Source organism: Galleria mellonella, unplaced genomic scaffold (assembly GCF_026898425.1).
Source record: "Galleria mellonella isolate WM207_F2 unplaced genomic scaffold, CSIRO_AGI_GalMel_v1 utg56, whole genome shotgun sequence".
In the NCBI taxonomy this organism is placed as follows: Eukaryota; Metazoa; Arthropoda; class Insecta; order Lepidoptera; family Pyralidae; genus Galleria; species Galleria mellonella.
Genome location: NW_026442117.1, coordinates 5,234,677 through 5,246,859, shown reverse-complemented (window position 1 = coordinate 5,246,859; position 12,183 = coordinate 5,234,677). Strand labels below are relative to the sequence as shown.

The 12,183-nt window shown below is 36.9% G+C and overlaps 3 protein-coding genes and 1 non-coding gene across 4 annotated transcripts; 1 reads left to right on the top strand and 3 right to left on the bottom strand.

Annotated features, from left to right (window-relative positions):
* Nucleotides 1–11: 11 nt before the first annotated feature.
* On the bottom strand, nucleotides 12–83 carry Trnad-guc (transfer RNA aspartic acid (anticodon GUC)). The gene has a single exon. It is a non-coding gene; the product is annotated as a tRNA-Asp (tRNA).
* A 234-nt stretch (nucleotides 84–317) lies between these two features.
* On the top strand, nucleotides 318–5,476 carry LOC113516040 (N6-adenosine-methyltransferase non-catalytic subunit). Its single transcript, XM_026900382.3, has 6 exons — nucleotides 318–514; nucleotides 589–756; nucleotides 905–1,105; nucleotides 2,249–2,405; nucleotides 3,112–3,421; nucleotides 4,556–5,476. Exons 1-6 carry the CDS (start codon nucleotides 449–451, stop codon nucleotides 4,800–4,802), a joined length of 1,149 nt encoding a protein of 382 aa, XP_026756183.2. The 5' UTR covers nucleotides 318–448; the 3' UTR covers nucleotides 4,803–5,476.
* Nucleotides 5,477–6,113: 637 nt separating this feature from the next.
* On the bottom strand, nucleotides 6,114–9,092 carry LOC128201625 (uncharacterized). Its single transcript, XM_052899188.1, has 3 exons — nucleotides 7,935–9,092; nucleotide 6,923; nucleotides 6,114–6,546 (listed from the first exon to the last, which is right to left on the bottom strand). The coding sequence occupies exons 1-3, from the start codon at nucleotides 9,090–9,092 to the stop codon at nucleotides 6,158–6,160; spliced, it is 1,548 nt and encodes a 515-aa protein (XP_052755148.1). The 3' UTR covers nucleotides 6,114–6,157.
* Nucleotides 9,093–9,097: 5 nt separating this feature from the next.
* Nucleotides 9,098–11,449, bottom strand: LOC128201637 (uncharacterized). The gene is made up of 2 exons (XM_052899216.1): nucleotides 9,986–11,449; nucleotides 9,098–9,784 (listed from the first exon to the last, which is right to left on the bottom strand). Exons 1-2 carry the CDS (start codon nucleotides 11,447–11,449, stop codon nucleotides 9,098–9,100), a joined length of 2,151 nt encoding a protein of 716 aa, XP_052755176.1.
* Nucleotides 11,450–12,183: the final 734 nt, after the last annotated feature.

The following is a 12,183-nucleotide window of genomic DNA, read 5'->3' as shown; positions in this document are numbered from 1 at the left end:
CCAAAAAGGACCTCCCCGACGGGGAATTGAACCCCGGTCTCCCGCGTGACAGGCGGGGATACTGACCACTATACTATCGAGGATTTCGATATCGGTTTCTAAATACTAAATCACTAGTTACTCAAATATATTATGTAAAAATTAAAGATTTTAATAAATGTTATTAAACAAAGTTTAATAATAAAAACTAAGTACTTTATTTTCTATCAAATTGTAATTCATTTTTATTATTAAATTAATACTTTCATTGTATTTAACTTTAAATACTATTGATGATCGGTCATTTGCTTGCTCTCAACTGTCAGTGTCACTCTTACCTTCTGTCATTGTCATTTATGTTGTTATTAAAAATGTTTTACGCTTGGCTTGAAAAATTTAGCGTCTAAGAAAAATGTAATGAATGTAATTAATATAAACAATAATTCTTGTGAAACTTGTAGTTTCAACAATGAGTGAAAAACTAAAAGAACTGCGAGAGAGATCTCAAAAAAGGAAAAAGTTACTGGCACAAACGGTAGAGCATAACCTAAAATGTGCTTTCTATTGCACTTTTACGATGTCAAAATAAAATAAGTACATTGATTTCAGCTGGGTGTATCAAGTGTTAGTGAATTGAGGCAGGCTCTGGGTGCTACAATAGATGTCCCTCCGAAAAAGCAAGCGGTATCGGAAACCGGTACCGACGGAAATGAGAAACCTGTCACTAAAGAGCAACCAGATGGTTTAGTTTATACTGACTCCTCTACGTTCTTAAAGGTATTTAAAGGTTATTAGAGTAAATTTATAATATTGCGCTAATTTTTAATATTGATATTTTTAGCTAAAGAACTAAAAATTTCATAAATCGTAACTTATAGACTTGTAATATTTGTTAACGTATATTTGAATATTATTTCTATTCCAGGGAACACAATCATCAAACCCACACAATGATTACTGCCAGCACTTTGTTGACACGGGACAGAGGCCTCAGAACTTTATAAGAGATGTAGGCCTAGCAGACAGATTTGAGGAGTACCCCAAGCTGAGAGAACTCATCAAATTGAAGGATGACCTCATTGCACAGACTGCTACCCCACCCATGTATCTAAAGTGTGATCTAAAAGTAAGTTTACTATGTATTTTGTTATCTCTAAATATCTGGAGGGGGAAGGGATTGTTAGTAATTGCACTTAGCAACCTCATTGCTAGCATTACAACCCCCACGTGGTTCCCCCAGGAAACCATCGTGATTGATTAATAAAACAATAATTGCTGAATTCATCACGATAAGCTCCCTAACCTTTTTTTTTTTTTATACCACAGGTGGCAAACAAGCATACGGCCCACCTGATGGTAAGTGTAACCGTCGCCTATAGACATGAGCGGTACCATGGACATAATAGAGTATACTGTTTCGCTCATGATACCCCCAATGTGTTGCCATTCCTGAAGACTCAGGTATTATTCTTCTGTACCCTGTAAATTCACACCATATCACATCCTTCAGACCGAAACACAGTCATGCAAACACAACTGCTTCACGGTTAAAACACAAATGGGACAGAGGTACTCAAGCAATCGACTTTTGTACAATGTCTCCCTCTGGTAAAATACTAAAAGAGACCTTATTTACCTGAATTTTTGTTCGGCAATTATTATTTTTTTAATTTACCAGAGGGAAACTTTGTACAAAAGTCGTTTGCTTGGGCACCTCTGTCCCATTCGTATTTCAACTGTGAAGCAATTGTGTTTGCATGGCTGTGTTTCGGTTTGAAGGATAGAATATCGCAGTAAATTTACAGGGTACAGAGGAATAACACCTGAGCCCTCAGGAATAGCAACGCATGGGGGGTATCATAGGCGAAACAGTATACTCTGTTATATCCATGGTACTGCTCATGTCTATAGACGAAGGTTACCACTTTCCATCAGATGGGCCATCAGCTTGTTCGCCATTGTAAGTTGAATAAAAAAAATCTGATTTGAATAGATTTTGTAATTTTATTACTTAAATACTAATAATACTAAATTAAATTATTTAAATGTAGTGTATTAACGAAATTGTAAATTTATATGCGTGTATATCTATGTTTACAATTAAAGTTGTCTTTTTCGCTAAGAAAAATGTAGAGTACAATTCTTCTTTTTGGTCAGCATATACTGTCAACCTACCTTAGAATATTCCTTTGCATGTGGCAAGGTCTGCAACCTGTTTATTGTAGAGCTAAAATTACTTGTATGTTATATCAATCTTGAACTTACACAGACATTCGACTTAAAGCAAATGGGCAACAAGTTTGACGTGATACTGGTGGAGCCGCCACTGGGCGCCGGCTGGCGGTGGCAGGACGTGCTCGCCCTCGACCTGCAGCAGATAGCGCAGGCCAGGTCCTTCATATTCCTGTGGTGCGGCAGCTCAGAAGGTACCAAGTAACATTAAATTAAATTCATACTTATATAATCAAGCAATGCAGAATCGTACTTTGCAGCGTCATATGAAAGAGATCTATGTCTAATCATTTTTATTTTCTTATTTATTTATTTATTCCAGGATAGGAACCCCCTTTTGGGTATAAGCCTCCTCCAGCTTTTACCAAAAATCTGTATTCTTTGCTCGTATTTCCCACTCTTTACCTGGTGTAGCTATGATTTTGTCTTCCCATTGTTTCCTAGGTTTTCCTTTCCTTCTTTTTTCATTTGAACCAGTCCAATTTGTTGCTTCTATTGTCCATCTTTTCTTGATTTTCCATTATGTGTCTTATTCATATCTATTTTATCTATCTTTCTGCATTTTCCTTATATTTAAAATGCTTCTTTCCATTGATCTTTGAGTAGTAATCAATTTTGAATTTATTTATATGTTCTATGTTCAGGTTTGGCGTCCATAGCTTGGTAAAATGTTGATATCAATTATATTCTTGTTTAAATGTATAGAGAAATCACCTTTTCAAAATCTATTCTTCTTTCGAGTCTGAGGCCTGACTGAAACAAGGCATATATATTCTCTCGCCCGCATGCTCAAATGGGCACTTAATAATTCTGAGTAAGCAATGACGTTGCAAATATATATAAAATATTGTTGTAGAAGTTATCATTGAAATTATAATTTTGCTTTTATATACTTTATAGGTCTGGACATGGGTCGTGAATGCCTCAAGAAATGGGGATTCCGCCGTTGCGAGGACATCTGCTGGATCAAAACCAACATAAAGAATCCTGGACACTCCAAGAACTTGGAGCACAATGCAGTCTTCCAAAGAACTAAGGAACACTGCCTCATGGGAATTAAGGGGACGGTCCGAAGATCCGTCGATGGAGACTTCATCCATGCGAATGTTGATATTGATCTAATCATTTCAGAAGACCCTGAATTTGGTAGTACCGAAAAACCGATTGAAATATTCCACATTATGGAACATTTTTGTTTAGGGCGAAGAAGGTATGTTATTTCAAACTAAATTATACTTTTATCTTCACACCAGCTCCCATAAGGGGTCTTATATTCGCATATGGGGTCAGCTAAGCCGTTGCACGTCGACCCATTGGGATCTTTTGTGTTTCCCCTTGCCTTATACCATCATTTCATAGATCCTATATATTACCTTAACGATATCTCGCAGTTTAAGATATCTATAGTCTTCTGGCTCTGGATAAGCCATTCCCAGTAGACTCATACGCATACTTGCCAACAAATCGCAGTTGCACATCAAGTGTTCTATGGATTCCAATTTCTCTCCACACAATCTGCACAGTGTGTCCAAAGATAGACCCATCTTGTGTAGTATATGCCTTATTGACATATGTCCAGTTAGGGCGCCCATAATGAGTCTTGCCTGTTGTCTGCCACCGCTGTAGATGAGTTTATCCCATCCCTCAACATTGTCATTTAAGAACTTTTTAGAATGTCTAAGACCCTTATATATCCCCTACCCCACCCCTATATATATATATATATATATAGTAAAAATTAAAATATAGGTGTATTGTTTAATTTTATTGATACTTACGTCATCAAAGGCATCACTCTCGCTTATGGTTTATAAGCCAAAAGGAAACTAGTCTGAAATTCTTTATATGACCAGTGTTACATACAAATCGAAATAATTTATTCATATACGACATTTTTGATCAGTTAAACATGACTTTTATAACATAGGAGGCAAACGAGCATGCGGCTCACCTGATGGTAAGTGATTACCACTGCCCATAGGCACCTGCTAACACTAGAGGAATTGCAGGTGTGCTGCTAGCCTGATCATGTCATAATTTTTTAGCGCTACCATTCATTTCAGCATTTTCAACCGAGAAGATCTGGCAACAAACTCGAATGTACATGATTGTTTTTTTTTTCTTTTAAAAAAATCTTCTAATAATATAAATTAAATTACAGTAGTAGTAGTTTGTATTCACACAAATTCATTATTTATATAATTAAACTTTTTAAAAAAATAACAGCCGAGTTTCTTGCCCAAGTTCTTGGGTGAAATCGTTTTCCAAATGGATGGTTATGGAAAATGATGATTCAAAAAAATAAATCTAACTTTATTTGAATAAAAATATTTCTTTCTTTCAGAATCCATTTATTTGGACGAGACTCCACAATCAGACCAGGTTGGGTTACCATTGGACATGAGCTGACAAACTCAAATTTTAACGCTGAACTCTATGCTTCGAATTTCACCGAAGGAAGGGAAAGTACAGGTTGTACAGAACGAATCGAGGCACTGAGGCCTAAAAGTCCTCCTAACACTAACAAAGGGGCTAGACCTAGAGGTAGAGGCGGATTTAGAGGCAGAGGTAGAGGCAGGGGAGCTATATAGTGGTATACGTACAAAATTATTTTACAATCAATAAAAATTGCTATATAAATTACTTCCAATGTCGCATGAAGACAATACGTAGACAATTTAAAAAATATGTAATACTTTTTCTACTCATTATCAAGTTCCATATTTAAAAAAGCACCTCAATTGAAATAGTGATCTGAAACAGGCATATGCCAAATGTCCTGAAATTCACAGTATAGGAATGTTAAATAAAACAATATACATTAATCCCCCCTATAACACGATAGATTCGTTCCGCGTTGTAGGCGTATTCTCGTATAACGCGCTTGTACGATCTCGTATAACGCGCTTGTACGACCTCGTATAACGCGTTATGTACAAATGATTCACGTTTATCTTTTCTCGCTAAAAGAGATTCAAATCAAATATTAAGGAAAAACTATTTTATGAAGAACAGTTTAAATAATAAAAACTTATACATATGTAACTACAAACAGTTAATTTCAAATAAATCAACAGTTTTATTACTCGTTTATTCGCTGTCTGAACTATCTGAGTTAACGTTCCACCGACATCTTTGTTTAATAGAATGTTCAATCCCTGTGTTTATGGGGGAATACCCGTGTTATACGAGGGGTTGAAATCGCGTAATATGAAAACGTGTTATAGGGGGTTAAGTAACAGTATATATATATATATATATATATATATATATATATATATATATATATATATATATATATATATTATAACAATATAGTGAATGGAAGTGATCTTTATAACAATTCAGGAAATAATTTGTGATACAAAATTTCTTATAAATTGTAAAAACAATTGTATAGTAAATTTTCGTCTCTCAATGTACAGAGCCTAAACGTTCGACTAATGACATAATTGTAACAATCTACCTAGTGTGTAAGGACATATTCAAATGTACCTAATTTTAATTATTTTCTGACATCTGTATTACTATTATGAATTAAAGAATTTTTATAATGAATTTATTTATTTGTTTATTATATATATATATATATATATATATATATATATGTTTATGTTTATATATATATATATATATATATATATATATATATATATATATATATATTGTTTGCGCTTGAAGGTGAGAAGCTCTTGGTTGAAATGAAATGCTTGTCCGTGCCTCAAGTTTTATAATAAATTAAAATAAATACAAAAGTGCGTGTAGTTCTATCCGTTAACAAAATTTGAATGTTTGACCTTCTAGCGGTTAAACGGTCTATATCTATGGTTCTAATATTGCAAGTGCGAAAAATTTAACTTTTATTAAAACAACTATGATGTCTAATCTTGAACATGCCCCGGCCTTGAAAGCTTCAGCTTTCAATTTTAAAACTTCAAAACTAGAATTAGTCATCAAGTAAGGGACATATCTTGCTGTAAGCGCGTCTCACGACACCTGACGATGTGCGAATATCGGCTACTCTAGTGATGCCGTCTTTGCCAGGGAAGATCTTCACTATTCGACCGAGATGCCATTTTAGCGGCGGTAGGTTGTCGTCCTTAATAACTACTAGCATATCAGGCTGCAGTTCAAGTGTGTTCTTCCTTCCTTTAGTCCTTATTTGAAGTTCTGACACGTATTCCTTCGCCCAACGGGACCAAAATTGCTGTCGAATCTGCTCAACTCGTTGATAACGTGTCAGTCGATGAACAGGCGTCTCAGTGAAGTCATCACTAGCAGGCGCAGTAAGTGGACGTCCCACCAGAAAATGGCCTGGACTAAGAGGCGACAAATCTTGTGGATCTGAGGACATAGGGCTTAAAGGACGGGAGTTCAGGACCGCTTCAATTTGTGTCAACACTGTACTGAACTCCTCGTAGGTTAAGTGCGCGTTTCCTACTATATATATATATATATATATATATATATATGTGAATAATATTCTATATATATATATATAAAAAATGTTTAAAGTCATTCATCAATCCAACAAAATTTCTACCATTATCAGAAAAAATCTCACATGGTTTGCCACGCCTAGATATAAATCTCTTTAACGCTAATAAATATGCATCTGTTGATAAGTCACTGACGAGTTCTAAATGTACAGCGCGCGTTACAAAACAAATAAATAAGCACACATAGCATTTTGTCGTCCTAGCACCTTTACCCTTACGATTAAGTATGAGCATTGGTCCGGCGTAGTCACCCCAGAACGCATAAAAAAGGAAAGCCCGAAGTTAAGCGTTCCTTTGGTAAATCTCCCATAAGGGGAGTAGGGGTCATACCTCTCAAGCGTTTACAAATAATGCAATCATAAACAACCTTCCTTGCTAAGTTTCTACCGCCAATTGGCCACCACGTTTCACGTAAGTTATAAAGAAGCGCCTGTGGAGCTGCGTGCAACAACTGCTTGTGTTCGTGTCTGAATAGTAGTAGGGAGAAAATATGTTTAGATGAAATTAAAATCGGATGTTTTTTATCAAAATTAAAGTCGGGAGAATTTACAATCCGACCACCAACACGAATTAGTTTATTTTTATCAATAAATAAATTTAATTTAGACAAATTATGCTTATTAACTAGAGTACTATTATTTGTGAGTAACCTATACTCATCTGGAAACGATTCTAGTTGAGACAGTCGAGCCAAAGTTATATCAGATTCCCTCAATTCATCGACAGGGAGAGTACCTGACCGTTGAGTATTTTTATTGCGCGTATTATGGATAAAACGTTGTATATATGCGACAGTTCGTCTCATGCGACTATATTGAGAAAATCTAACAAATGGAAATAATGTACGTTCGCAGTCTTGATCAGTAGCGTAGGAATGTGTCACACTGGATTTCAGCTCAGGCAATAGTTGCTGAGAGTCAAATGAATTTAACGGTACATTATTGCAACTGAAGTTAGTGTGACGAAGAAAAGATGGGCCTTCCCACCATAAAGTAGAAGATGAAAGGTCCTCCATCTGAACACCGCGCGAGACCAGATCAGCTGGGTTTTCCTTCCCACTGACATGACGCCATGGAAGTTCCTTCGCCAACTCATGTATTTCTGCCGTTCTATTTTGTACAAAAGTTTTTGTAAATTAGGCGACATGTGTAACCATCCTAGTACTATGGTCGAGTCAGTCCAAAACATGATGTTATCAAAATGACGACGAAGTGAGTTAATTACTTTATCATAAAGTCGAGCCCCAAGTAAAGCTCCACATAATTCTAGTCGCGGGATACTGACAGGTTTTAAAGGTGCAACCTTACCCTTTGAACATAACAATTTTACCGATACAAGTCCGTTATTAGTTACTGTTCGAACGTAGATGCAAGCGCCGTACGCAGTCTGCGATGCATCGGTAAAGATGTGTAGCTCTGTACATATCGCTTCGTTAGCTATAACATGACGGGGTATGCGGATGGTATTAAGCATTGATAAGCCCTTTACAAATACGGTCCATGCGCGCAACACGTCTCGCGGTACCTCATCATCCCATCCTAGTTGTAATAACCATAGTTTTTGCAATAAAACTTTGGCTATTATAATGGTCGGACTTAATAATCCCAATGGATCAAATATTTGAGAAACGTGCGATAAAATGGTTCGTTTACTAATCTTGTACGTATCAACTTTAACTTGAGTATTAAAATAAAACTCGTCTGATGCATAGTACCATCCAAGACCTAATGTCTTGCACTGAACATTTTCTCCTAATGTTAATTCCTGTGATGCGTTATTATTTGGAATTTGATGAACCAACAATTCATCACATTTAAAATTAAATATCCATTTTCTTAAGTGAAATCCTCCAGAACTTAAGACATCTGTGACCTTCTTACAGAGTACAAGCAACTCCTGCTTGTCATCTGAACCTGTAATCATATCATCTACATAAAAATCATTTAAAATTATTTGTTGGACGGCTGAGTCCTTACATTCGAGTGCCAGCTGCTTTAGACACCTAACACTAAGAAACGGTGCGGAGGCTGTCCCATACGTTACCGTATTCAGTCGGTAAATACCTAACGGTTCAGATGGGTTGTCACGCCACACAATCAACTGGAGATCGCGTTGTAATTCGTTTAAGAGACACTGCCTGTACATCTTTTCGACGTCTGCACAAGCAGTGTATCTATGTTGTCTGAAACGAAGCAGGATGTCAACTAAATCACGCTGCAAGGGAGGTCCGACTTGTTGAATGTCATTTAAAGACACTCCACTACTTGTGGCGGCACTTGCATCGAACACCACGCGAAGTTTTGTTGTGCTGCTGTGCTCACGATACACGCCGTGATGAGGTAAAAAATAGTGTGGGGTTCCATATGAAGTTACTCGCGTCATATGACCTAATTCGATGTATTCGTGTATAAATTCAATATATAATTTTTATAGTTAGAATTACGTTCTAATTGCCTCTCTAGTGCCAAAAAACGACGTTCAGCTTGTGACAAAGATTCACCCAAAACAGATGGCGACTGTTTCAGTGGCAAGCTGACGCAAAACCTTCCGTCACTATTGCGCGTGGTAGTACGAATGAAAGCTTCCTCACAAGAGCGTTCTTCGTCAGTCTGTATGTCACTAGTTTTAGGCACCTCTTCTAACTCCCAAAACCGTCGTAACTGAGTGTCAATAGATTGAGTGAAGTTACATTGGACAGACGTATTGATATTGTGCGTGTTAAACTCAATAGGCCCTGAAATAATCCAACCTAACCTTGTATTTTGTAAAAAGGGTCCATTGGGTAATCTCATTTTACCCTCGCATAATAAGTCCCAAAATAAGTCTGCGCCTATTAAAATATCAATATTTTGAGATTCATAATATTGTGGATCAGCCAGCTGTATATAGTCAGGTATCATAAAAGACTGCGCGCGTTGACTATACATAGCAGTAGATAGCGTAGATGTAATGTGCGGCAACACAAAACATTTAATGCGTGCGGAGTAATTGTCAATGCGTGATTTGATCTCGATATCACATATCTGTGATGACGTTGTTACTGTGTTGCCGACACCTCGAATTTCGCAAGTGGACTGTATTAAATTTATATTAATTAAATCGCATAGTGGTTTAGAAATAAAACAATGTTGACTACCACAGTCGAGAAGCGCGCGTGCTAAGTGAAACTTATTGTACCTATCGGCTATCTCGACTATAGCTGTAGACAATAAAACGGGTCGCATAGTAGATTGTTTGTGAATTAAATTAAAATTATCTATGTGTGTACTGTTTACTCGAGACGAATGAATTTGCGCGGGGATGGACTGCGCGGGCGGTGCGACGGTCGCGGGGGTCATTTGACTAGAACCCGGGGTTTCGTTGTCGGCTAGATGCATTGATACGACCGCTACTCGATCAGTCACGTTATTATGAATAAGCGTGTTGTGTTTTTTAAAACACAGTCTGCAAGGTCCAAATTTGCACATACTAACTGAATGCCCTGGACGTAAACAGTTCTCACATAATTTATTTGCGGTTATAAATTGCAGTTTAGCGTCTAAGTTAGTGTCCAAAAATGTTTGACATGAATAAAGTGGATGATCGGCGTTACACATTAAACACGATTTCTTAGTAGACGTGATTCGACCTTGCTGTGACTTATTGGTGGAAACATTGCAGTGCACTTTATGATGTGATGTTTTATGTGACGGATAATGTGACGATTGTTGTAAAGTCGCGTTTTGAGTTTTAACGTCACTGTTAACTCTGTGTGAAACTAGCAATGTTTCCAACATGTCAGCCTTGTCTCTAAGGAACATGAGTAAATCATCTACCTTCAGTGAAGAAATATCATTAATATATTTTCGTGTGGTGCATTTAAATTGTTCCCATTCACGTTCGGTGGTTTCATCTAACTTAGACGTTATAATAAATATAATTAACGTATCCCAGTACTCAGTAGGCTCACCTAATATTTTTAATGCGCGTAAATTTCTAAGAATAATATCTGTCAGTTTTCTGAGTGCATGTGGTGATTCCTTAGAAAGTTTTTGAATAGTGAATAAGGCCTTAACGTGGTTATGCACCAACAGACTGCTATTGTTGTATCTGTTGAGAAGTAGTTCCCATGCTACCACATAGTTACTAGCAGAGAATTCTAAGGAATCGATAACTAACTCCGCGCTTCCCTTTAGTGACGATTTTAGGTAGTGGAATTTCTGAATATCGCTAATTTCGTCGGAATTGTGTACTAGAGATAGAAAAATGTCTCTGTATTCGATCCAATGCTCATACGTTCCGTCATATACAGGTAGAGAGATGGTCGGAAGTTTTATAGACTGTGACGCCCTATTACTGCCCTTACTGGACGCGCTAGTGACCTCTACCGATTTGAGCAAACATTCAGCTTGAGCTAGTGCATGATAATAGCAATCTTCAAACAATTCTCGTTGCGTCAGCTGCGAATCTAAATCTGAATCTCGTACAATTTTTTCGATTTTTGTTTGAACACCGCTAAACTCTGTAAATAAGCTCGTAACACCTTGCATGCGTAATTTTACATCGGCGCATTTTTGATTAGTTAATTGTTCGAGGGTAATATCACTAACGGCATTAGAAAATTTAGTAAGCCTGCTTTTTAATATGCCACGCGTCTTGACTAGATCCTTTAGCAATTCATTATCGTTTTCATTATTAGCGACTAGCCTATTAGGGGATCTTTCACGATTTATTTTAACACTAGCCTCATTTATACTCATTTTGGCAAATTATGAAGGTACTTACGTTTGATTCTTGGTCTGTAAGATCAGCCTGTGCTAGCTGCGACACAAAGCTGCTTCTTATTGCTGAACACAAGAATTGTAACGTGACTAAAGGCACGGTGTGACACAATTGAAGCGAAGGAGATGGGGTTAGGGAGGATGGCAGACCGTTCCGGAATGCGTTTATGGACGATTGCTGTCTGCTGCTGCTCCTCCGACGCCTTAACCTCGATCCTTACTAGATGTCTTCTCACTTCTCGTAGTCCAAAACTTGTGCGATGAATTGGCATACGATGAGTCCAATGGTCGCTGACTCGTACTTTGCGTATTATTATTCGGCAACGAAGGTCCAAAACACGTATGTTTGCGCTTGAAGGTGAGAAGCTCTTGGTTGAAATGAAATGCTTGTCCGTGCCTCAAGTTTTATAATAAATTAAAATAAATACAAAAGTGCGTGTAGTTCTATCCGTTAACAAAATTTGAATGTTTGACCTTCTAGCGGTTAAACGGTCTATATCTATGGTTCTAATATTGCAAGTGCGAAAAATTTAACTTTTATTAAAACAACTATGATGTCTAATCTTGAACAATATATATATATATATAACATATATAATAATAATATCGAATGAAAAACTACTCAGATACAAGGGAAACTACAGCATCAGACAAAGCAGTGTCTAAAATATTGTTTATTTATTTAATGCACAGTGAAACTGTGTACATATGGC